Below are 26,973 nucleotides of genomic sequence, written 5' to 3'. Positions count from 1 at the left end.
TATATACTGTATATACTATATAGTATATACTATATCAATCAATATCAAATATATACTATGTCAATAATCAAAAAAGCTAATAAAATTTATCAAATATTGTACTCAAGTGGCCCAGTATCATTAAATCAAATCGATGTTTAAATTCTCAACTTTATACTATATTCATCATTGAGGATAAAAATGTCTCGTACAATGTAATAAATCTATATCTCTCCAGTTTTTTCTCAAAAATAAATTAAATATTGATTTTAATTTTCTAGAATTTCAAAATATCCAACGTCTTAAAATTTTTTAAACATTTCTCTCTCTCTCTCTCTTTCTCTCTCTATTGTTTACAGATACGTAAAATAAAATAAAATATTTCTTTAATCGCAAAAAAATATTAATCTCATCGTATTATATTTTTATCATTATGCCACAGTTCAAATAGATATTATGAATGATATAAATAAACAATACACCATTAAATGCAAAAGTGGACATTGCATTTCTGAGAAGTGTCTTAAGAGCTCGCAGTTTTGCAACTCGTCACGTGGTTATAAACAAAATCTTAATGTTGAAAACAATTAGTCACATTCCGCATACGTCTGAGAAGCGATAAGATAGTATAATTACCCGCCACGAGATCGCCAAAACCGATGGTCGTGAGTGTAACGAAGGCGTAATAAACCGACTGATCGTAGGTCCAGCCCTCGTAATATGTGAATAAGAGCGCTGGTAAGAAAATGAATAGGACGAAGCCGAGTGTCAGGTACATGAGAATCTGCGCGGCCAGGCCCACCTTGTGCGTCTCAAACGGCGTTGGTTTCTTAGAGGAGTGATCAGACGACGATTGGCCGTTCTTGTAGGATTTGTACTTTTGATGAGCCTTGATAAACACTTGGCCGTAAAATTTACTCAACTGCTTTAGCAGGATTCCATACATCGGGATGCCTATTAGACGGTAGAAGATCATCAGGATGCGGCTAAGTATGTTTGTGGGTACTAGATTACCGTATCCTGTGTAATAAATTATAAACTTATAATTTCGAAAGAATAAAAAAGAATAAACAAGAACAGATATCAAAAGATATCAAGAATCACACTAATTCAAAAAATCTAATAATTAAAAAAAGTATCTAAAAATTGCGCTTTTATAGAAAAGGAAAATGTTTGCGTGAAAAATTTTTTAGACATTTGAATTAAAGAATAAGCATTATTTCCAAATTATTATGTTGCCTAAATTTTTTTAATTGGGATATGTATAATTTTATTTAAAAAGAAGAGAAACAAGGTGTTTATTCTTTAATTAAAATGTCTAAAAAATTTTTTACGCAAACATTTTGCTTTTCTAAAAATGTCTTTTAAGAACGCCTTTGTGGTTCCACAGATAAATATTAATTAATTAATGTAAATAATAGATTTTGTAATTGCAAATAATTAATTCCAGAAAAAGAATGTCGCAAAAATCCATAGTACAATCTCTTCAGATAAAAACCGATTCTTGATACGATTACATTTAAAAATAGAGAAATTAAGAAATTAAGAAATTAAGAATTTTAGATGTATTAAAAAGAAAATGGCATAAGAGCCAACGCGCGGTAGTTGGAGCGCAGAGAAGCAACACTTCTTCCTTTTTTCAATATTAGTTTATTAAAAAACACATTATAATAACGAAAAGCGAACGTTTCGGATCATCTTTTGATCCTTCTTCAGCGCGATGTTAACAATATATATTACAGATAGTGACGCGTTACATTAAACGAATTTGTTCTCGACGCGTGATGTGAACTGTGATGTGCATTGATTAACAGTTCGTCATCAAATCTCGAATCGACATGAGGCGCACAGCGGCATACTATATTATTAATTGTAAAATTTTACAAAAGTGAAAGCGGATGTCGGATGCATGCATGCCGGAATTAGAATTTATATAGTATACGTGAGTAAATATGTACGTGTGTGTGTAACAGAGGCGGAGTAGGAGACAATCGTCCCTACACAATCACAGTGTTAATTTAATTTTTTAAATCAGTGCTCAGAATAAGTTTCACTTTTCAGGCTGATATTTGAGGCGACGCGACGCCTATGATCCCTCCGCTACCGCCCCAGGCTCGGCCGTCGAGCCTCGGGAGGTAGTGGGCGTCGCTTCAGATATCACCTGGGGGCCTATTACGGTTTTTGAAACGAAGTGAAAATAACAAAAGTGAGGAAATTTACTAGAGCATCTACAATTTCATTTGTCGAAATCTAGTAAATCTGTTCACTTTTGTAATTTTCACCTCGCTTCAAGAACCGTAATAGGCACTCTGAAAAGGTCAACTAATTTCGAACACTGTTTTAAATCAATAGTGTGTTGGGATAAATGTTGTACGAAGTAATTAATTCATGAAAAATCTCAAAAATAAATATCATATTAAATAAATTAGACACATTTTCATCCTCTAAAACAGTGCTGTCACCTACTTTCAACTTTCGGCCGGATTTCTTAGCTCACGCCTACCGCTCTCCTCTTACCGCGCGCGTCTTAGCAACCACGCTGCCGAACGCTCGTAACTAAGGAGCGCGGCGTTAACCTCAGGCACGTGCGCGTCACAAATGTAATGTGGCAATCTAATAACAAAAAATTATATAAAAAATTATATATAAAAAATTATATAAATAAATTGTATAAATAATAATAATAAAATTATATAAAAAATAATATATAAAAAATTACATAAATAAATTATATAAATAATAATAATAAAATTATATAAAAAATAATATATAAAAAATTACATAAATAAATTATATAAATAATAATAATAAAATTATATAAAATATAATATATAAAAAATTATATGTATAAATAACATAATAAGGTTTATTAATTTATTTATATAATTTTTTTATATATTATTTTTTATATAATTTTATTATTATTATTTATATAATTTATTTATATATTTTTTTATACATTGTTTTTTATATAATTTTTTGTTTTTAGATTGCCACATTACATTTGTGATGCGCACGTGCCTGAGGTTACCGCCGCGCTCCTTAGTTACGAGCGTTCGGCGGCGCGGTTGCTAAGGCGCGCGCGGTAAGAAGAGAGCGGTAGGCGTGAGCTAAGAAATCCGGCCAAAAGTTGCAAGTAACAGCACTGCTCTAAAATATAATGATATATAAAATGAGTCTACAAAAATTCGCTATGCATCCCATATTTACCAGAAACGATACTCTATCCGGCGCACCTTCGACGGCGAACTACGAAAACCCTTGCTTCGACAATGTCTGGTTGCGCAATGCGCTCGGTCTCTACAAGTGAACACCATATATCCCACCGGCCTGCCTGCCAATCGTAGATCGTAATAGCGATCCACTTGAATCGTAATAGCGATCGATTTTTGCATTCGCAAGGATAATTTACGGCGTAAAACAATACAGACGTGTCTCTTTCTCAAGTTCACATTTCCTGTCTGGTCTCATGACTCGTACCGGTTTAAGCGCATCATATGCGAATTTGCATAAACGCATTGCATAGCTCGAAATAGTATAAAGTATTCCAGGATTGGCGGAAAGTCATATGAGATCATATGAAAGTTGCTTATTGTGAGATCGAGAGTTAATTTTTCGTTTAGCGATGTAAAACAAAAGATTAACATTTAATCTCTTAGTTAAGAATCGAATAAAGAAGCTTGCTAAATTAAATTAATTAAAATTATCGTAACAAGATAAGCGTATATCCACTTCAAGTTAGAGACGAAATAATATTTTATATCAATTTAGAACGTGGCGCAGAAAATTGACGTATAATATAATGACGTACAATATAATGAAAGAAAAAATGTGACAATAGTCGAGCAATCATTTGTCTTGATCCTCTTATGTATATATAAAATATAAGATATCCATAAATATAGTTTATGACGTACGAGGACTACAATGTCTTAACATGTCGATCATTATTTGCTAATAATGTCAATGTAGACGTCGCTTGTTTGTACTCACATGAGAAAATTCACATTCGCTTCGAGCAGAGATCAGGGGCTCCTCGCAACGAAGAAACTTTACAATTAGGGCCCCCTTCCGCGCAGAAATATCATTCGGTCTTCTTGAACAAAATTGGGAGATATTAATAAAAATTGGAGAATATTAATGAAAAAAATAAATAGATATTTTTCGCGAGAATGTATTCTATTTTAACTGAAGAATTCATCGCGCTTCGCTTTGTCCGAAAATTACCAAGTTACTGGGCCCCTTTTATTTCACCCGCAATAAAAGAATAATACGTCAAATGTCGCGAATCTTCGGCGACGTTAACAACTATACATCACGCTAGTGTCGATTATCGCTTCTAATTGTCGAGATAAATTTACGGGCGCGTTTCACGCACGTCAATTTCCTTTATTCGCGAAATAGCACAAATAACAACCAAGTCACACCATTCTTTTCTCGAATATAGTTTATTGATAATACTTATAATATGTTTAGTTAAGATGAGAAATATGATTCACCTCAAAAATAGATAGTACTAAAGATAAAATGTTATTACTCCCTAATTAGTTAAAGCAAAATTGTAACAATTTGTCTCATACTAATTTTTATTTAATAAAATAATTTCGAATATTTAATAAAATAATTTTATAATTTAAGAAATGCAAAAAAGAATACAAGATTAAATTCAAAAAGCGGAGGGTAGAAAGTTGCAAGTACGCACCTTTAAAATAAATTAAACAAAGAAATACGCAAAAAAATATTTAATATAATAATACTTATTCAAAAATTGAAAAACTTTACCTCAATGAAATTTTTATTTTAGGAAATATGTATTATATACACATCACAAAATACAACGAATTTTTTATGACAACGTGAATTTATTGCTACATTACTTTAGAGTAATTGTATTTAAAAGCTTTGATTGGAGTTTATTTTATGTCATTATACTCTAATTTATAAAGCTATTACGAAAGAGCTACTGCGTCAAAACGTTTTAAACTCATTCGCCTTTATTTCTCAGATGCAGAGATCTTACTTGGTAACAAAACTACAATACTATCGCATCTCATCGCAATTCGGCAATAATTATGCATCTTACGCGGAGTCTGTAACTTTGAAACATAAATGACACACTTTGATGTGAGCAGGTTGAAATGATTAGTTGAACAGACAATGTTTTACGACGGCGTTTTAACTCGAATAATTTTATGACTGTTAACGGTCACTTAACAACTGTTATTATCTTCCATTTACTGCTCACGTCGTGTCGGTCACGGTTGCGGTTAAAATATACCGATATTAATGCACGTGCGGTAATTAGTCAACAATTAATGTATAAAATAGTTTGTCGAGAAGAAATATGAAATATTAATCATGTGTCTCTTACCTATCGCACAATCAATTAAACTGTAATAATTTTACATCTTAGAAAAAGATTGAATGTTAGTATTTATCGGAAATTAAAAAATTGTACATATAAACGTGATACATATTAAACGTGAATTTTTAAAATGATAACGTTTAAGTATATAAAAAAGAAAATGTTCAATATCAACACAGTAGTTAGTTCCTAAAAAATACTATTTCCTTTTAATCCTTATCAGCTTATTTAATAATTTGATACTCACTTGTCTTCTTGATTACATACTGGTTAAATTCGTAGCACATATTTGCATTAAGTCGAGTAGCTACATTTTATAACAAGATTTGCAACTGAGAAATTTTGAATCATTTTTACGCGACAAAATAAAATTCTAGAAATAGTACACAATAAAAAATTTTGTGTTAAATTTAACATGTCCCAATTTATCCACTCTAATTTTAATGTTAATTTAACAGAAGGCAAGTATGTAAATAAATAACACAAGTAATATGTGAAAAATTAACACAAAAGTGTAACACTCTTAAACGTTATCTGGAAATAAAGTTTATGTTAAATTAACATATTTATAATGTTAAATTTAATTAAAAGAAAATGTCATTCTTACATTTTTATGATAAATAACAGAAGAGATATGTCCATTTAACATATGGAAACTGTTATAGAGAGAAAAATAACACAACTTATCTGTTCATTTTAACATATAACATATTTCATCAAAAATTCGTGCATTTACATATTAATTGTGTTGTTTTAACTCTTAGAAACGGTGAATATTAACTCAACGCAGAAATGTCGCAAAATAACGCAACGACAATATGTTACATTAACATAAGAGTATGTTAAAAATTTAACACAAAAATTTTAACACGAGAAAATTTTAACAGAAATACAAAATGTTTTTTACCGTGTAGCAGAGAAATTAGTTATTGACCTTGTCAATAAAAAATTAAATATTATTTGTAGGATTAACGGATCAACACGGTCGAGTACTTGGTCAAATGAAGACTATCCGTAATCGAGAGCAGTAAAGTCATTAGAACAGGACCATTAAAGCCCTATGCACAATGACAAACACAGGCAAAGATTTCAACCTATCGGAAACTGTGTATCTGCAATAGGAATAAAATTTTCAACGCGGATTTTTATTCTCTATTGCCTGACCAATCACAGTGATTTGATTTTATGTACTTCCTTTAGCGCTTTTTCGAACAAGCTCTTTCGAACGTTGGTGGACAGCAGTCACGTTTGTGATTGGTTGATGTTATGTACAATGTACATAAGTGTAATTTGTGTATAAACTTACAGTTGAATATAAGTTATTTTTAAATAATATATAATGTTCTTCATTTTTAATTAAAATTTATTACAGCCTTTAAAGATAAAATATATCAAAATATATTTAAAAGGTATATGATATAATTAAAATCAAGATTAAAAATATATATAGAAGATTAAAAATATATAAAGATTAAAAATATATGCATATAACATTTATATATATATATTTATATTTATTTTATTACAAAATTAAAAGTTTATCCACTATTAAAAAAGGCATGTTAAATCGATTCTTGCATGTATTGTTGCCGCTTTTCCGCGATGCTGATTGGTTGTCTCGATTCTCTCTCATTATGTGTTATATTCACAATATCGAGCGACTCTGTCATCGCGAAGGTTAATAGTTTAATATAACCTATTATTAAGTATATATATATGTGATTAATATATGTATATATATATAATGTGTTTCTTATTACAAAGTTTAAAAGAATCTTACGAAAATAGAGGAACAAATGTTATGATGTATGTTTATAGAGTTAATATCCAAAATATGTTATTATTGATTTTTAGTTCAATAATTTTTTTATGTTACAATATTATACGTAAGTATAACAAAAAATATTTTTAATAAACATTTTATAATTCAAGTGAGAGAATATAGTATGTAAATTTAATGATTAAATTAAATATACGAGTGAGTTACATATACAGGGTATCCTAGACCACCCGTACACCCCTTTTCTTTCAAAAACTAAGCATTTTATAGAAAAACGTTTTCGACAAAAATTGTATGGTTTTGAGGGGAACATAAGATGGTGTCATTGGTTTGACCTTGGATGGCATCGTTAAGGTGAGGTCAAGGACACCTTTAATTTCTTAAATGGAACCACCTATTTTTTATTGCATATTCTTATAGCTTATGTCGAGAGCTTTCCAAAACACTATAATAAAGTATTTTTTCATCAAGTACTTTTCGAGTTATAAGGCTTGAAATTTCTTAATTTTACATAAACCATAAAATATCTAGTAAAATATTCATTTTTCGATTATCTTACCTTAATACTTTTATGTACAAAATAATGAGAGGAATCAATTGGTGTAAAGAAAACACAAAATTGTTTCGAAAAAAAAAATGTAATTTGCAATTAACAATTACATTTTTTTTCTTAAAAATAACTATGTGTTTTCTTTACACCAATCGATTCCTCTCATTATTTTGTACATAAAAGTATTAAGGTAAGATAATCGAAAAATGAATATTTTACTAGATATTTTATGGTTTATGTAAAATTAAGAAATTATTTCGAGCCTTATAACTCGAAAAGTACTTGATGAAAAAATACTTTATTATAGTGTTTTGGAAAGCTCTCGACATAAGCTATAAGAATATGCAATAAAAAATAGGTGGTTCCATTTAAGAAATTAAAGGTGTCCTTGACCTCACCTTAACGATGCCATCCAAGGTCAAACCAATGACACCATCTTATGTTCCTCTCAAAACCATACAATTTTTGTCGAAAACGTTTTTCTATAAAATGCTTAGTTTTTGAAAGAAAAGGGGTGTACGGGTGGTCTAGGACACCCTGTATATGTGAATTTTGGCAATATTCTTATAAATTTTCTTATCTTTGTTAAATTATACATTATTCTACTCTTCATTACATTATACACTATATATATATTTTTTAATACTATTTAATTATAATTTACTTTTTTCAGTTACTTATTTCCATGTTTCCTTTTCTCAATTTTCTTAATTAACTCTAAATGTTATGGACTTTCCGGAAAATATTGGAAAAATATTAGATAAAATCATGAACATTTCTAAAGATAAGTTTTATTACAAATTTTTATATACTTTAAGTATAAATATGTATATAGTATACATATACAGGGTGACCCATTTTAACTTAGGCAGCCAAATAACTCGAAAAATAAGCAAGATAGAGAAAAATGTTTTAGACAAAAGTTGTATGGTTTCGAGGGGGCCATAAGATGGTATCATTGGTTTGACCTTGAAGAGTCATTTGAAGGTCACGTGAAGGTCACTTCAATTTTTTTAAATGGAATACCCTATATATTTTTGTACATTCTTGTAGCTTATTTCGAGAGCTTTCCAAAACACTATAATTAAGTACCTTTCCGTTAAGTACTTTTTGAGTTATGATGCTTGAAATAATTTCTTAATTTTACATAAACCGTAAAATATCTTGTAAAATATTCATTTTTCGATTATCTTACCTTAATACTTTTATGTACAAAATAATGAGAGGAATCAATTGGTGTAAAGAAAACACATAGTTGTTTTTAAGAAAAAATATGGAATTGTTAATTGCAAATTACATATTTTTTCTTCGAAACAACTATGTGTTTTCTTTACACCAATTGATTCCTCTCATTATTTTGTACATAAAACTATTAAGGTAAGGTAATCGAAAAATGAATATTTTACAAGATATTTTACGGTTTATGTAAAATTAAGAAATTATTTCAAGCCTCATAACTCAAAAAGTACTTAACGAAAATGTACTTAATTATAGTGTTTTGGAAAGCTCTCGAGATGAGCTACAAGAATGTACAAAAATATATAGGATGTTCCATTTAAAAAAATTGAAGTGACCTTCACGTGACCTTCAAATGACTCTTCAAGGTCAAACCAATGATACCATCTTATGGCCCCCTCGAAACCATACAACTTTTGTCTAAAATATTTTTCTCTATCTTGCTTATTTTTCGAGTTATTTGGCTGCCTAAGTTAAAATGGGTCACCCTGTATATATACATATTATACTACAACTATTTAGTAATAGTACCGGTGATATTTGTTCCTCTAATTTCATAAGAATCTTTTAAACTTTGTAATAAGATATATATATATATATATATATATATATATATATATATACATAAAGTTTCAAAGAATCCTATGAAATTAAAGGAACAAATGTCATTACTAAATATTAGTTGTATGCATAAGAAGAAAATGGAAAAAAGTTTGTAAGAGGTATAAATTTAGAAAATATATAAAAATTATTACAAAATAATTAATTGTTAATTAATTATTAATAATAAATAATTATTATTTATTATTAATTATTATTATTACTATTAAAAATTATTATTATTATCAGAATAGGTGCATTTTCGTAGTATTTATCAAGTAAGTTCTTTTAATAAGGATATGTAACTGTAGGAATATTTAACTAATACCACAGAAAATCAATTAATATTTAACACTATTTTGATATCGAATACAGGAAATATGTATAAGATATGATTTCCAAATATGTTATAGTTCCTGATAGATATCTCGCTAATGTTCGATGGAAATAACTTCTGTTGGAAATAACTTACTGTTCTTGAAAGAAAATTGTTACTGGATCCAAATGGGATAGTGTGCCGCAATAAATATGGTTGAAATTCATACCAAATTAACAAACTGAAGCTACTTAAAAATAAAAGTAAAATGATGCTATAGAAAAGTCTTTATATTCAGGTAAAAAATACAAAATGAGGAATGACAGTAATTAAAATATTGTTAAAATATTTAAGAAGAGAATTCAATATGATATATTAATTAATTTATATATTGATGTTTGTTTATAGAGTTAATATCCAAAACATTAGGTTTATTTTTGATTGGATCAATAATGAATGAATTTGATTCGGATAATATCGACGTGGACATATATTTTTTAATGAGACATTTAATTTCATTCTATTCTTTTCTTCTTATGTTACTATATTATACGTAAGTATAACAAAAAATATTTTTAATAAACATTTTATAATTCAAGTGAGAGAATATAGTATGTAAATTTAATGATCAAACTTTATCAGTATCTTTTATGTATGTATTAAAAATAAGAAAAAAATATAAGCATAGGTCTAAAAACATTTTATTAATTAAAATGTCAAAAATTATGGGGGCATATTTTATAAATGATATTTATTTTTATTTATTGTATAAGGTTAATGTACGAGAGAGTTACATATATATGTAAATTTTTGTAATATTCTTATAAGTTTTCTTATCTTTGTTAAATCACACATTATTCTACTCTTCATTAAATTATACACTATATATATTTTTTTAATACTATTTACTTATAATTTACTTTTTTCAGTTACTTATTTCTATGTTTCTTTTTCTTAATTTTCTTAATTAACTCTAAATGTTATAGACTTTCCAGAAAATATTGGAAAAATATTAGATAAAATCATGAACATTTCTAAAGGTGTTTTATTAAAAATTTTTATATACTTTATTTAAGTATAAATATGTATATAGTATATATATACATATTATACTATAACTAATTTATTTTTTATTTTTTAATTTATATGTCTTACAAGTAAGAAAATGGTATTATTGTTTAACTTATTTTTATTAATTATTTTTTAAGAGTAGATTGAAGATATTCAATTAGTTCATCATTTGTAATGCATTTTTTAGAATTGCATCTATTAAGTAGTTAATGAATAATAAACATTTTTTTCTGTAATAAATAAAAAAATTTTATTCAAAATAACATAAATGAAATATTTCATATAATATTGTTTATTTGATAATTTTAATTTGTTAGATTTCTTTACATTAATAAAGAAAACTTTCGTTAAGAATATTTTTTTATAATTTTACATATAGCAGAAAAACAACTTAGATCATAATAATAAGTCATCTTGTATATGTTTATAAAATAAAAATAAAAAATAATTTCATAGTGTATGTTAATCGATTTATCGCAGTCGATTTACGTGACATATTTTATTGCAAATTTCACTATATTATAATGTTGCTATGCGATTAATAAGTTGCTATGTAAATAAACATAAATAATTGATAGACGATTTGTTATTGATTTTTATTAGAAGTTTGCGAGACACGTAAAAGAGAAGTTGTGAAAGATTTCAAGCTGAGAAAGATTCAACTTTATATAAAAGGTAATAAATTCTTTTTTTAAAATAATTATTTCATAATGATTGTTTACGTTTCATTTATAACACATTTTACATATATTTATATTCTTTTAACATATTTACGTTACTTGTATAATTACACAGATAATATTTTTAAATTATATTTATTTTTATTTATTGTATAACTTTAAGATTAATGTATAATTACATGTGAACTATATTATATATGTAAAATTTTGTGACATTCTTATAAATTTTCTTATCTTTATTAAACCAAACTTTATTTATTCTTCATTAAATTACATACTATATATTAATTTTATTCTTGACCAGTTGAAATTTGGAATACATCATTTCTCAAATCATCTTATTTTTGCTTACTTTTCGAATCATTTATCTCTTCAACTTATATTATATGCTTTTATAATTTATTTTTACGTATATTACAAAGAAAGAAACGATATATATATATATATATACATACAGGGTGTCACAGGTATCATTCGTCAAAAAAAAACCATAAATAGAGCTCGCTAAACTAAACTAAAAAGTCCTATACCATTTTGCAAACAACCACGTAAAATTTCGAGATATTAATTAAGGAAGATCGGCTAATAAGTGCACAATTGGCGTGATTAGACAATCGGCCATTCCAGCGAGGACAACGCGGAGTGATCGGATTGTATTTTTGCAATATTCCCACGCGGTTTTGTAAGAAATTTTAATCACTTTCTAGTCAAATAATTATTTTTCAAATAAAAACCATTTTCAACATTTAAAAATCAATATGGTCCTTATTTGAAAAATAATTATTTGACTAGAAAATGATTAAAATTTCTGACAAAACCGCGTGGAAATATCATAAAAATACGATCCAATCACTTCGCACCGTCCTCGCTAAAATGGCCGACTGCCTAATCACACCGATCGCGCGCTTATTAACCAATCTTTTTTAATTAATATCTCGAAATTTTACGTGGTTGTTTGCAAAATGGTATAGAACTTTTTAGTTCAGTTTAGCGAGCTGTACTTATGGTTGTTTTTTTGACGGATGATACCTGTGACACCCTGTATACAGGGTGATTCTGAATAACTTTATGTTTTTGCAAAAACATAATCTTGACCGAATTCTAAAACGATTTTTCCTTTGGCAAAATTTCGTGCAAAGCATAGTTTTTGAATTATTAAAGGAAGTAGTTAACGTATGACGGGTCGAATACAAGAGGCAGGCAAGGGTGACGTGATTCACCGTCAGACGCGGGCGCTCACGCGGGGCGCCTTCGGCGATCAGCTGGTCGCTATACTATGCACGGACATACATGCAAATACATACATTCTCTCTCACTCTCTCTCTTTCTCTCTCATTCGCTCACTTACCCGTGATTTTTTTTTTTTTTTTTTTTACGAGGGGAAAATGCATTTTATGCATACTCACCGGTCGGTCCGGTGAGTTATGTGGGACTCGAGTACCAAGTCGAATTACCAACTCGGTACTCCCTACCCACTAAAAACCCCTCTCTTTTCACGAATTTCCTTTGACACACTGTCCCTCTGACTTCCCGAGATCTGTTTTCACATAACGTCAAAAAGTAGTTATTATTACCTTGTTCGATGACTTTTGATGTATTGCTGTAATTGCTTGAAGGAGAAATGAATTTTCCGATAGATCGTACGTTCTCAAATTTAACGTAGATATCACGTTGCAAAAGACAAGAAATCCACACTAAATTATTAACTGAAAATTTTTCTCCTTTCATGAACTGTATTCTTGTATAAACTTTAACGTAATCACATTTATTTACTCACTCGATGAGACGAGAAATTTACTAATGACTCTCACTAATCACTATTAATCACTGTCGAATAATAACTGTTGGCGATTAAAAATCACTCGATGAAAGAAACACGCGCGGACACGTTACTACACGATGCGACGACGCGACAATGCGACGATAATTACTCGGCGACTGCAAGCAGTTTTTTGTCATGGTAGGTTGCGGTAGGTTAAGGTACTACTGGCGCAATCGAACGCAATCATGTGTTCGATTGAAGAATGCGGTAAACATAATAAACATTTAACATATTAATATTATTATTATCATGAATGTGTGTGATATCCATACATCGTATATCTATTTAAAAATTAATTAGATTAAATAAGTGTTTTTAAAATATTTATTACTTTTACTATTATCATATAAAATATTAATATTAAATATTTATTTAAGATAATAGTAAAAGTAATAAATATTTTAAAAACACTTATTTAATCTAATTAATTTTTAAATAGATATACGATGTATGGATATCACACACATTCATGATAATAATAATATTAATATGTTAAATGTTTATTATGTTTACCGCATTCTTCAATCGAACACATGATTGCGTTCGATTGCGCCAGTAGTACCTTAACCTACCGCAACCTACCATGACAAAAAACTGCTTGCAGTCGCCGAGTAATTATCGTCGCATTGTCGCGTCGTCGCGTCGTGTAGTAACGTGTCCGCGCGTGTTTCTTTCATCGAGTGATTTTTAATCGCCAACAGTTATTATTCGACAGTGATTAATAGTGATTAGTGAGAGTCATTAGTAAATTTCTCGTCTCATCGAGTGAGTAAATAAATGTGATTACGTTAAAGTTTATACAAGAATACAGTTCATGAAAGGAGAAAAATTTTCAGTTAATAATTTAGTGTGGATTTCTTGTCTTTTGCAACGTGATATCTACGTTAAATTTGAGAACGTACGATCTATCGGAAAATTCATTTCTCCTTCAAGCAATTACAGCAATACATCAAAAGTCATCGAACAAGGTAATAATAACTACTTTTTGACGTTATGTGAAAACAGATCTCGGGAAGTCAGAGGGACAGTGTGTCAAAGGAAATTCGTGAAAAGAGAGGGGTTTTTAGTGGGTAGGGAGTACCGAGTTGGTAATTCGACTTGGTACTCGAGTCCCACATAACTCACTGGATCGACCGGTGGGTATGCATAAAATGCATTTTCCCCTCTCGTAAAAAAAAAAAAAAAATTACAGGTGAGTGAGCGAATGAGAGAGAGAGAGAGAGAGAGACAGACAGACAGACAGACAGAGAGAGAATGTATGTGTTCGCATGTGTGTATGTATGTGTATAGCGACCAGCTGATCGCAGCAGGCGCCCCGCGTAAGCACCCGCGTCTGACAGTGAATCGCGTCACCCTTGCCTGCTTCTTGTATTCGACCCGTCATACGTTAACTACTTCCTTTAATAATTCAAAAACTAAGCTTCGGACGAAATTTTGCCAAAGGAAAAATCGTCTTAGAATTCGGTCAAGATTATGTTTTTGCAAAAGCATAAAGTTATTTAGAATCACCCTGTATATACATATTTATATATTTATATATACATACATACATACATATATATATATATATATATATATATATATATATATATATATACAGGGTGTAACTGAAAAAGCGCCCACAGAGCAAATAGCGTTATTCCTGATTAAAAATCGAATCGAAAAGGCCTGAACTATTTTTTTCTATAATGCTTAATAAAGCGGTAATTATTGAGTAAAGTTGCGCCATAAGCACCAACCACAGTATATACAGTAGCGCAACTCTGGCAATTTCAGCGTGGGTAAAAATAAACTGCACATGCGCGGATTTGGTGGTAACCAATCACGGCAGTGACCTTCTGTCTCGCTTGCTCTCTCTTTCTAACCTATTATACACACACTATACAGGGCGAGACATCTGACATCGGAACATACACTATACTGGGTGACTCATTTGAAATATACAATTTCAGATTTTACGGACGAAATATGATTTTTAATGCAAAATAAAGTTCTTCGCATTATTACAACGCATAAGAATATTGCACGATAGCGGCATGACATAGCGCTGTAGTGGCGGAGCGCTCACGCACACTACCAAGCGCGCGGCTCACTGACATGCGCCCGTCTAAAGATCGGTGCTTATTGAAGCAACTTTACTCAATAATTACCGCTTTATTAAGCATTATAGAAAAAAATGGTTCAGGACTTTTCGACTCGATTTTTAATCAGGGATAACGCTATCTGCTCCGTGGGCGCTTTTTCAGTTACACCCTGTATACAGGATGTTTCATTTTAAGTGATGCAGCTACATTATGGAACTCTACAACAAAAAAACAAGGAAAAATTTAAAGTAATATACATTGTCAAAGCAGAGAAAAACCACACTGTACACCACTTACAATTCTATAACTTCTCCAGGAGTCGGTTCATTGCACTTTGATAAACTTCAATAGTACGATCCTGTCGCTCCATACACTCAATATGTCTCTTCTGCTGAGCCTCTTCTTTCTTTTTAGATTCCTCTGCTCTTATCATAAACAAATTTTCGATATTTTTTTCAATAACACTTTTCTTTCTCTTTTTCGAAGTAGAATTACAGCCATCGTGTTCATTATCATCTTCACTACTGCTGCCTACAGAAATTGCATTTGAAAAGTCTTGAATACCAAATGAACGTTTTTTTAGTGTTGAAGTTATAGACAGAGGTTTTACAGATGGCTTGTCACCAAGCACTTCATCCATTTCGTCATAAAACTTGCATGTAGCAACTGCAAGGCCGCTGCTCTTCTCATTCTGGTCCTTAGCTTTCACATAGTGTTTCCTAAGATCTTTAAATTTGTCTTCACATTGTTGACCATTATAATTCCAGAGTGGATTCTCTTCTTTCAATTTACTGGCTATCATTTCCCAGACTTTCTTATTAGTAATGGTAGTACTTTTAAAATAGCTTTCATGTGCTTTTCATTCCTCGATGAGAGTTTTAACAGCAAACTTATCTTTCCATGATACTGTACCTGTGGTAAGAAATAAGAATTAGTAATAAATGAAACAGTCGAAATATAAGTATAAGAAGACAAAATTACGATTTTAAAAAGATATGCGTACCTTTTTTATTAGAGATGGTGGTAAGTTGTTGACTTTGTAAGTTTATATTTTCAGAATTTACATCAGCGGGCTGTTCATCCGGCAACAATTCTGTCTCTGACATTGGCGTCTCATCTGTTCAACAATAAAAATATTACTTATTTTTAAAAATTCGAATAAAATAGTCTCACATATAATATTTAATAAAAACAGAGGTAAAGCAAAAAAGTTGCCTGAGGAAACGGAATTTATGTCGCGCAGATTGAATAACGCTAAATTTTCAGGTGTCATATCAAGATTCACTGGACAATTATCTGTTGAAATAAAAGAAAAATTAATTATTTGAAGATTTAAGGAAGAATTTTATGAAAAAACCATTTCATCATAATCTAACTTAACTTTATTAGAGTTAATAAAACTCACATCAATGACAAATAAATAATTTACTATCAACGTCCCATACAATTAGCTTATTGTTGGTAATAATTGAAAATCCATTTTTTGCGATCACGAGTTTAGCATTCATTATTAAATATCGAGTATCTTTCCTCACTTTAACTACATTCAACACTTAAGAGCACTTTTGGCGGCAAAGTCTCTCCGTCAGTCACCTTGTGTCAAGAGCAGGGTGCTTTCTCCCCTCACCCGGGTGTGTTCATATGGAATCTGAACGCACCCCTGCGTGTGCGGTGCCCGGGTGTCATTCAGGAAAGGCTGATGGCAGAGAACGAGATGTTAGCGCTTACGTCTGTCGTAGTCATAGACGTAAAATAAGGCAGAGAAAAATATATATGCTACTTACGTATACGTTTTTCTCTGTCTTACTTTACGTCCATGACCACGACAGACGTAAGCGCTAACATCTCGTTCTCTGCCATCAGCCAAAGGGCCTCCGCACAAAGTGTTCCGTATCGCATTACGTTACGTTAAGTATAGATCGTAAATTTAACTCCGTACGTAAAATTAAACTTCATTTAACGCACAGAAGAAATCGTAACGTAAAGACATGTCTTTACGTTACGATTTCTTCTGTGCGTTGACTGAAGTTTAATTTTACGTACGGAGTTAAATTTACGATCTATACTTAACGTAACGTAATGCGATACGGAACACCTTGTGCGGAGGCCCAAACTCGTCGAATTTGGAAAAGAATCATGGCCGAAATGCACAAGATCAATAGCGCCACGTAGTGGACATTGTAGCAACTTTGGGAACGGCGATGCTAAGAGGGGTAGCAAATGAATAAGAGTTGCAGGGGGCTGGTATGAGTTAATCATCGTGTAGCGATAAGCGAAGAAACGTGTAAATGACTCGATCTCAAAATGATAAGAGTATGCTATCTGGAATAAAGTCATTAATTTTTATAAAACTACAGAGATTTTTTATTTTAATCGTATTTTTTATTTTAATCGATTTTTTATTTTTATCGTAAGATAAAATTTTAAGATGAATTTAGAATGTTTATTTCAAAATCGAATCTATTAAAATAATAATTTAAAATATAAGAATTAATGAAAAATAATATAAATATATGAATATAACGATAAAACGACGAGTTCGAGAAATGTGATTAATTGAGGATTAAGATAATGACGTCATATAATGCCTTTTTGGTCACATGACGTCAAGAAACTAAAAATGACTAATTTTCGACGTCAAAATGATGAGAGTATGTTAGCTTGGTTGCTCTCGAGCTTGTTATTAATAAAACGTCCAAAATGAAGCTACAATGTTTTTATCGGGCAGGAAATACATTGTAAAATTATTAAAATGTATATGCTTTATTCTTTAATAATGAAAAATCAGAAGAAAAACTATTACAATAAAGGGAAACGGAAATATTGGATCACACCAATATTTACCATTGAACGATTTTAAAGAATGAGCAATAATCTCATTAATGAACTGTAACAACAAAATTATGAAAATTTCGTTAATTATTTCTGAATGGAACTGGTACTTTTTGAGTAATTCAATTATGGCACCCGATGACTTTACATTCGGCGTATTACTCTAAAATAATGGACTCGGCAAGACGGCACCCTGGCGAAAATGAAATGTAAACCGAGCGTTAACAAAGCATGAATTGGAGAGTAAATCTAATGTAACGGAAAAGTGACGGAAGCGTAAACGAAGCTATTAAAAAGCGTAAATTAAAACATCGGAACGTAAAGAAAGCGGCTATTAAGTGTTAGAAAAGCGTTAACGAAGCGTCATCAAACTCTCCGACAAGCGTGAACGAAATATCTTTCAAATGTAAACGGAGCGTCATCAAACTCCTTAAGGAACGTAAATAAAACGTTATCGAACTCTCCGACAAACATGAATGACCCTGGCGAAAATAAATATCGGAGCGTAAGTCGAATGTAAGGAAAGAGTAACAGAAGTGTAAACGAAGCTTCTAGGAGGCGTAAATTGAAACAACGAAACGTAAATGAAGCGTTAACACTTCGTTCAGATATCATGTGCTGTTAGGGAAAGCGTAAGGGAAGCGTAACGGAATGCTTCGTATACACTTTATGGAGCGTTCGAGAAATATCGCGAAGAGTTAATGGGAAGTCAATGAAGCTTCTAAGAAGTGTTTATTCTGTTCGTTTACGCTTCTTTGACACTTCGAGAAGCGTTTAATTTTCACCAGGGTATTCAAATAGAGATTTTCATTTTACAAAAATAAATATTTTAATTACATATATATATAATTATATGTAATTTATAATCATATTTATATATTCTACATGTGTATATATATATATATATATATATATATATATATATATATATATACATGTAGAATATATAAATATGATTATAAATTTACATACCTTTATATATTTATATTACAAAATTATAATTTTTATGTACAAAATATTTTATATGTACGTGAAATTAATTTTTTCTCTTATACTCTCTTATGCTCGATGTACATAATTGTGCGCATCAACTTTTGCGCATAAAATGCTTTCCATTTATTGTATTTAAGGTTACTAACTCCAGTTAACATAAGTTGACACAAGCTAACACAAACGTATATAGATGGAAAGCACCCATGATGGCTAACCAATCAGAATGATTCCGTTCCGCCTTTACGTGATCGGGTTCTCCATGGCAAACATTTTACGGAACGGAATGAAAACGAAAATTATGTACTACATAATGTCATCATGTATTAATATAATATAATGAATATTTACCATGTCGCGTTAATAATAAAATTAATTAAAAAATCATTAATGATAATATTAATGTTAATTATATAATATAATGTTAATTATTGATAACATAATGTTAATTATTTTATTACACATGATTTCAGTAAATTGCTTCACCAGATTATAGGTTATCACAGACATGATATATCTATGTAATACATGATGATATTATGTAGTACATAATTTCCGTTTTCATTCCGTTCCGTAAAATGTTTGCCATGGGGAACCCGGTCACGTAAAGGCGGAACGGAATCATTCTGATTGGTTAGCCATCATATAGTTACTTTTCCGTTACTATTCCGTTCCGCTATTTCTTTCTCCATCGGGACGCACCCTAAAAATGGAAGCACATAAAATTGCATAGGTGCATAACCATAAGCATAAGAAAATTGATTGGTCCACAAATATATGCATAAGAAAATGAATCGATCAATTTTCTTATGCTTATGGTTATGCGTTCCTGCAATTTTATGTGCTTCCACCTTAAGGCTGAAGTCCCATGGAGCGGAAATATTCAGCGGAACGGAATGCGCGGAGCCAATGCGGCCAATCACAGCCATAGAAAAAGCACCGCAAAAAAAACGGAATGGCTGTGATTGGTCGCCCTGGCTCCGCACTTTCCGTTCCGCTGAATATTTCCGCTCCATGGGACGCCGGCCTAAGGGCTCGTTCCCACTGAGCGCGTCACGCGTCGCGTCAACCAGCGTGAGCCAATCAAAACATCCCATTGTAATAACACGGAAAACATGTTATTACAATGGGATGTTTTGATTGGCTCACGCTGGTGACGCGACGCGTGACGCGCTCAGTGGGAACGAGCCCTAAGGCTTCTCTCTGATTTTGGCTTCGTAGTTTATGTTCACGTTTTTATGTTTATAGAGGACGCATCGCCTTCAGGAATCATCTGAAGGCGGATCATGAGCCATGAGATCTCTCGTTTCATTCTCTCTGTTCCGACTAACGACGTCACACGCGATGGTCGCGACGTTGTCTGACATTTCGTTGCCTCCTTACGGCCATTGACGATCATTGACGACTACGTCGATGCCGAGGAGCGTGTGACGGGTAGCGGGGGTGCGTAGTGCGTCTTCTCCGTCGTGTTTTGTGTTTTCTCGGACGTGTCGTGTCGCGCCCCTCCTCCTCCCCCTCTTTCTTCTCCGTCGAATTTGCTCCTCCTCCTCCCCGCCTTCGCGGTAGCCAGTAGCTCTGCTCCTGGAATCAGCAGCGAGCGATTCGACGCCACAATCGAGGACGTCGACGAGGACATGGACGAGGCGTAGATCCCGAGGCTGTGCGTCGATCGAATCCCGACGACGTCGAGTCGTTTTGCACCAGGACGACGAGGCAGGCAACGCTGTGTATCGATCTCCGATCGTGGGCGATGCATCCCCGCGTTGTTGATAAACCGTCGACCCCAGCACGTCGGTAGAGATCGCAAGAGATGGAGATCATCGGCGACTACGAGTACAATCCCAAGGATCTGATCGGCACCGGCGCCTTCGCCGTGGTTTTCCGGGGCCGACATCGCAAAGTTGGTGTCCCCGACTGTCACTTTTGCCAGCTTTAGTCAATTAACAATCTCATGATAATCCGGAGTTGTTTTTGTTTAACATTAGATGTGGAACCTTTGTCCATTGTTCAAACATGACATTTGTTAGTCTCCGATTCTTTTCTGTAAAACTTTGGACAGATACATTGTTTCAAAACGCATGATAGATGAAGTTTCTGTGTAAAATTTTGTTTTAAGAATATCTGTTACAATTTTCTACTTCTAAAATCACTTCTAAAACTACTTGAAGAACTTTGTTGTTCATATATAAGATCTGAGTCACTTGTGTTACTTTTGACAATTCTTTGTGAATTTTTATTGTCTTATTTTTTTATGATATTTAACAATAATATGAAATTAAATTATAATTTATCAAATTCCTTTATATTCTGACCTTGTATTTAATCTAATTTAATATTTAATACATGTTTCTGATGACAATAATTTAATCTAATTGCTTCATATTTTTCAGAAACCAAATTTGGTGGTGGCTATCAAGAGTATCACAAAGAAAACCTTAGCCAAGTCACAGGACTTATTGAAGAAGGAGATTAAGATCTTAAAAGTATGTCATGTTCTTTATACTTATATTAGCAGATTTTAAAAAACTTTATAGACAGAAGGAAATATATATATGTTAATAAATTTTCAAATTATTTATTGTAAATATCTCACAATATTCTTGTATCTGTATCTGTTTTAAAAATAAAATTAGAATAAAAAATTAGAATATAAAAAAATAAGAGACATATATAATGCTAAATAATGCTTTATCTTACAGGCGTTAACTAAACTACACCACGAGAATGTTGTTGCGTTGTACGATTGTAAGGTAAAGATATGAAATTTATAAAGAGATATTTATTATTATTTATGATATAAAAGTATTAAAATTAATCTTCTCAATGCAGGAGTCTAATCATAATGTCTTCCTGGTTATGGAGTATTGTAATGGTGGGGATTTGGGGGATTACTTAAACGGTGAGCTTACTAAAGTAATGTAAAAGAATTCCAGGAGAAAATATCTTAATCAGGAAATTAACACTATGCATTTTTTCAATAATAAAATTAATGAAATTTTAATGCCAGTTTGTCACGATATGAATTATTTTTTCATATATATACCTACATATAATAATAATAATAATTATATACATAATAATAATTTGTATCTTTCCCTAATAGCGAAAGGTACTCTCTCCGAGGACACCATTAGATTATTTCTCAAGCAATTGGCTCGTGCAGTGAAGGTATTACATACGAAAGGAATAGTTCATAGGGATCTCAAGCCACAAAATATTCTATTGAATCATAACTGTGGCAAAGCTTGTCCACAACCACAGGAAATAACACTGAAGATAGGTAAGAATGTTTTTATTCTAATCCTTAATTTTATCATATTTGAATTTACTTCATTTATTGTATATTGAATGTTCATTTATTTTATTTATTTCCTTTATTAGATTTGTGAATTCTTTTAGATTAAATATATGTCGATTAATGCCAATAATTGTTTCTTTTTCAGCGGATTTCGGTTTCGCTAGGTTCTTGCAGGAAGGAGTAATGGCTGCAACTTTGTGCGGATCACCAATGTACATGGCGCCTGAAGTCATCATGTCTCTCCAGTATGACGCTAAGGCGGATCTGTGGTCCATTGGAACCATATTATATCAATGTCTCACTGGGAAAGCACCGCACCCTGCAAACAACCCTCATGCGCTCAAGTCAATCTATGAAAACACTGTCAATCTTGTCCCTAGGTACAAGCGATATTTAATAAGAGTATTTCATTTTTTTCATACTGTTGATAACTATATTTAATTTCTAATACAGAGATTGAAAGAAATTTGAATTATAGATTGAAATCTTGTATGAAACAATGTTTTAAATATTTTTACATAGGTTTTTTCATTTCACTATCATTAATATATTCATATATGTTTGACTTTTTCTTCTTATTTAATTTTTTATTAAAAACGAGTAGATTTTTTAAATCTATGCAAGTTTCTAATAAGCTTTTTTATTGTAGTAAAAGAAAATTATAACATACAAAATATCATAAGAAGAATACATATTATGATGTTCCTCTTTTAGCATACCGCCTGGAACATCGCCCGAGCTGACGAATCTTTTGATGGGCTTGTTGAGACGTGAGGCGAACGATCGCATGGATTTCGATCAATTTTTTGGTCATGCGTTCCTGACGGGTGCTCGAGAGAGTCCTAGCCCGAGTCCAGTGCCCGCCGAACTACCTGCGTCTCCGGGTGCAATGGTGATTCCGATCGAGGAAGGGACGCCGATTGTCAATAAATCAGAACCCGAGGCGACGGAGACTCCATGTTCTAGTCCTGAAGACGATTTTGTTCTTGTACCGAGCGATATTAGCAGTGATACCGATAATAATCCACCAGTAAAGTAAGTTCAAATTAGATAATTGACTAAAAGAGCCAGGTATAAAACAGAGTTGATTTTATGTATAAGTTTTAATAATTAATAATCAAAAGAAATTTTTTTCCACATAATCTGTAGAATTGAGTGTCCGATTTCCAAATTGCATATATTTTGACGTTTTTTGATGCATAAAGTATTTTGTTAAAATGCCTGTTATATTCTTCTTATTATTTTCCAGGTATACCAAACAAGTGAGTAGGGAAGCCATCAGCCCACCCCGACCTTGCTTATCGAAATTGGGCGAGTAAGTGATATTATTTTATTGTTTTTTTTTTTTTTAATATACCAGAGTTTATATAAAAGTATGTATAACTGCATTTATTTTATGCAAAATTTTATGCAAGATTAATTCTATTAATATTTAATTATATATTTTTCATTTTGATTGTATAAGAAGTTGCAGGCTTATATAATAGATATCAAATTAATTACAACTCTCAATTTTCTTATTATTACTATATTTCTATGATTTTTATATCCACCAGATATGCTAGACAAACGAGCAGGGAAGCTATCAGTCCACCTCGACCCTGCTATCTACCAATCTCTGAGCCGATTCCCGTTCCGTGTCAACGAAATACAGCGGCTCAGCAGCCGCCGCAGTCTCCCTCAACGAATGCCGCTCGTTCCGGTGGCAGCAGCGTTGTTCCTCGCTCCCAGCCCATCAGCATGAAACGTAGCGTGGACTCCCACAGGAATCATCCGCCAGACATCGGTTCCCTCAGCCCACCTAGCGTGCAGTTTGTCATCGGTACCCCACCCGGCAGAAGGTACAGACATTTCTTTCTAGATGATTAATATAAATAAGTCATGAAATTTTGAGTCATTGTATTTCACAAAAATATAATTTCTCTTTTGAGAGAAAAGAAGAGGAAAGAAAATAATTTTTATTCTTTTATCAACAGGATTATATCTTCCTAGTCCCTTTGAATCGTTGATATTCCTCGAATAAAGCTAATTTGTAATTTCTCAACTGTTAGGTTGAGTGAGACTCCGCCGCCACCCAACACTTGGCAAGTGAGTCCTGTAGCAAGGCATTCGCACACGCCGAGTGGGACCTCGCCTTTGCGACGTTCCACGGGCAACAACAGCGCGTCTTCGCCACTACTCACGGGTCCGCTGGCAGTTCTCGGTTCGCCTACCTCGCGAGCTTTTCAGGATAACAACAACACCCTCAGGCACTCGCCTGTTATACCCTTCGGCACTAGAGCTGTCACTCTTCCGGAAATATCCGGTAACATTAGATCTTTAACCAAGATCTTACGTTTGAATTGTTATTCACATCAGCTGGAGCTATCATCCTTCAATAATAGTCATCAATTAATAATTAATCTCGACATTACTCCGACTGACGTTTTATCACTGACAATTTTTCAATAGATAGGATTATGTAAGTAAGTTATATAAGTTATACGAGATAAAAAAAACTATCAATTGCCTTGATTTATTAATAACTCCTATCTCAATCTTATAAATTTCATTATTCCTTCTTTCTCGTTTGTAGAAGCCGGTAGTTTCCAAAGTCTCTTTCCGGACATACCACCAACGACGATCGATGATCGTCCATTGACGTTCATCGCGCCGGAATTGCCGGAAGAAACGCTGATGGAACGCGAGCATAACGAAATCTTGGCGAAACTGAACTTCGTCGTCGCGTTGTGCGAGTGCGTGTGCGAAGTCGCCCGATCCAGAGCTGGACCGCTTGGTAACATCGAGCAGCCAACGCCACTCAGTGGTATCGAGCAAATCGGCAATGCAGCCACCAGGAAACGCGCCGAGCAAGTGATTCTGCTAGTTCGGGCTCTTCAATGGCTTAGTTCGGGTCTGAATCTGGCTACTCAGGAGCTCAAGGCTGGAAGGTTACAACCGACAACCACTGTCAAGGAAGGTGAATAGATTCTGGAAATTTAAAAATTCTGTTTTTTTTTTTTAAATAATCTCACTTTTAATATATTTAATTCTATATAAGATTTTTCTCTCTGTTTAAGAACTTTACAATTTCATTTTGAAGTAAAATTTGCGTGCAAAGTATAAAATAAAGCTTTGTTAAGTATTTCTATTTTTCTTTTAATTTAATTCACAAAGTATATTTACGAATTTATATTTGCAATACAGATATATTGTAAAAGGAAAAAAAATTGCAAGTTTTAATATACATGTATATAAATTTAAATTTATTTGTATTGATATTCTCTCTAAAATATTCTCTCCCTTAAATTTTATTTATATTCTCTCTCTATTATAGTTGTCAGCACCATGAACGAAAAATTCAAGTCGTGTTTGTCAGAATGTAAGCAACTCAACAGCGCGGGACTTCTTCGTCAAACAGGAGCCACAGCAGACAAGATATTATACAATCATGCGATTCACATGGTAACAAAACTTCATTCCTTTTTAATTAAATTTCTCATCATTGTCTCCTGATATTTCTTCTCTTTCTTCAAAGTCTTCTAAACATATATCTTTAACAGTCGAGAAACAATTAAAAAATTGTATTTAATGTTGTCATCTGGTATATAGAGTATTTAATGAGATTACTTTTGCAGTGTCAATCGGCAGCATTGGACGAGCTATTCGGCAAAGGCGGCGAATGTTTCCAGCGCTACCATACGGCACAGATATTATTGCACTCGTTAGCACAGCATGTCAGTCACAGTCAAGACCGAGCTCTGCTCATCAAATGTATGTATTGTATATAAATGTATTTTTTCCTATTTTTTTCAATGAAGATATTAATGTAAAATTGTTTCCTTAATTTTTACGACTTCAATTTTAAAACTATTTAAAATTTTACTCAAATATGATAAATTCCTTTCTTTTGCATTAGTTTCATATTTACTTGTCAATATGTAACTCATAAACATTAGTATTTATTTAAAATTTATTTACACATTATATAAAAAAATCATATATAAATATTCTTGTTAAATTTTTCCTTTCTCATCTCATTTGAAGAAAGAAAAAAAATGAAGATTAAATTGTAGATTCTATGATTGTCTTGATCACGGTTTACTGATAATCTTTCAGACAAAGAGGCCGTGGAGAAGCGGTTGTACGTACTACAGCAGCAAGGATACATCTACGCGACCGAGCTTACGTAGCGCTTGTGAAACACGACAGCCGAACATGGCGGCAACAGCCGCCCGGAAGAGGTCCCGCCCGTGCAGCAGCCGCCCGTACCATCGTACTCGATATCTCTCTTATGTAATATATTCTGCCCTATTCTGTATAAAAGGCGAGATTGAAGCCGAGAACTATAAACTCTACAGTTCGAAACGGAGACGGGACTAAATTCTTTA

The 26,973-nt window shown here is 32.1% G+C and overlaps 2 protein-coding genes and 1 long non-coding RNA gene across 6 annotated transcripts; 2 read left to right on the top strand and 1 right to left on the bottom strand.

Moving 5' to 3' along the window:
* Positions 1-9,924: 9,924 nt before the first annotated feature.
* LOC145967399 (uncharacterized) lies at positions 9,925-11,560 on the top strand. The gene is made up of 3 exons (XR_014437397.1): positions 9,925-10,124; positions 10,235-10,379; positions 11,501-11,560. It is a non-coding gene; the product is annotated as an uncharacterized LOC145967399 (long non-coding RNA).
* A 3,542-nt stretch (positions 11,561-15,102) lies between these two features.
* Positions 15,103-17,381, bottom strand: LOC145970840 (uncharacterized). 4 transcript variants are annotated; one of them, XM_083097846.1, is made up of 6 exons: positions 17,268-17,381; positions 16,889-17,179; positions 16,699-16,779; positions 16,487-16,600; positions 15,781-16,395; positions 15,103-15,701 (listed from the first exon to the last, which is right to left on the bottom strand). In XM_083097846.1, exon 5 carries the CDS (start codon positions 16,283-16,285, stop codon positions 15,785-15,787), a length of 501 nt encoding a protein of 166 aa, XP_082953972.1. In that variant the 5' UTR covers positions 16,286-16,395; positions 16,487-16,600; positions 16,699-16,779; positions 16,889-17,179; positions 17,268-17,381; the 3' UTR covers positions 15,103-15,701; positions 15,781-15,784. The 4 variants fall into 4 exon arrangements, with proteins under 4 accessions (XP_082953972.1, XP_082953978.1, XP_082953983.1 ...); XM_083097852.1 differs by lacking the exon at positions 16,699-16,779 and having other exon boundaries at positions 17,077-17,179; XM_083097857.1 differs by lacking the exon at positions 15,103-15,701 and having other exon boundaries at positions 16,196-16,395.
* Positions 17,382-20,602: 3,221 nt separating this feature from the next.
* Positions 20,603-26,954, top strand: Atg1 (serine/threonine-protein kinase unc-51-like protein Atg1). The gene is made up of 14 exons (XM_083078169.1): positions 20,603-21,205; positions 21,696-21,788; positions 22,005-22,055; positions 22,135-22,204; positions 22,409-22,585; positions 22,749-22,983; positions 23,318-23,638; positions 23,853-23,918; positions 24,160-24,444; positions 24,655-24,908; positions 25,179-25,562; positions 25,920-26,047; positions 26,221-26,356; positions 26,702-26,954. Exons 1-14 carry the CDS (start codon positions 21,116-21,118, stop codon positions 26,773-26,775), a joined length of 2,364 nt encoding a protein of 787 aa, XP_082934295.1. The 5' UTR covers positions 20,603-21,115; the 3' UTR covers positions 26,776-26,954.
* Positions 26,955-26,973: the final 19 nt, after the last annotated feature.

This window comes from Camponotus vicinus, unplaced genomic scaffold (genome assembly GCF_025532165.1).
Source record: "Camponotus vicinus isolate PSW18456_S1 unplaced genomic scaffold, iyCamVici1.0 SCAF_1, whole genome shotgun sequence".
NCBI lineage: Eukaryota > Metazoa > Arthropoda > Insecta > Hymenoptera > Formicidae > Camponotus > Camponotus vicinus.
This window is presented reverse-complemented; position numbering and strand designations above follow the sequence as displayed.

Coding starts and splice junctions, on each gene's coding strand:
- LOC145970840 (XM_083097846.1), bottom strand. CDS start 16,285: ATGATAGCCAGTAAATTGAAAGAAGAGAATCCACTCTGGAATTATAAT.
- Atg1 (XM_083078169.1), top strand. CDS start 21,116: ATGGAGATCATCGGCGACTACGAGTACAATCCCAAGGATCTGATCGGC. Junction 22,586..22,748: donor GGAAATAACACTGAAGATAG/GTAAGAATGTTT, acceptor TTTCTTTTTCAG/CGGATTTCGGTTTCGCTAGG. Junction 26,048..26,220: donor ACAATCATGCGATTCACATG/GTAACAAAACTT, acceptor TTACTTTTGCAG/TGTCAATCGGCAGCATTGGA.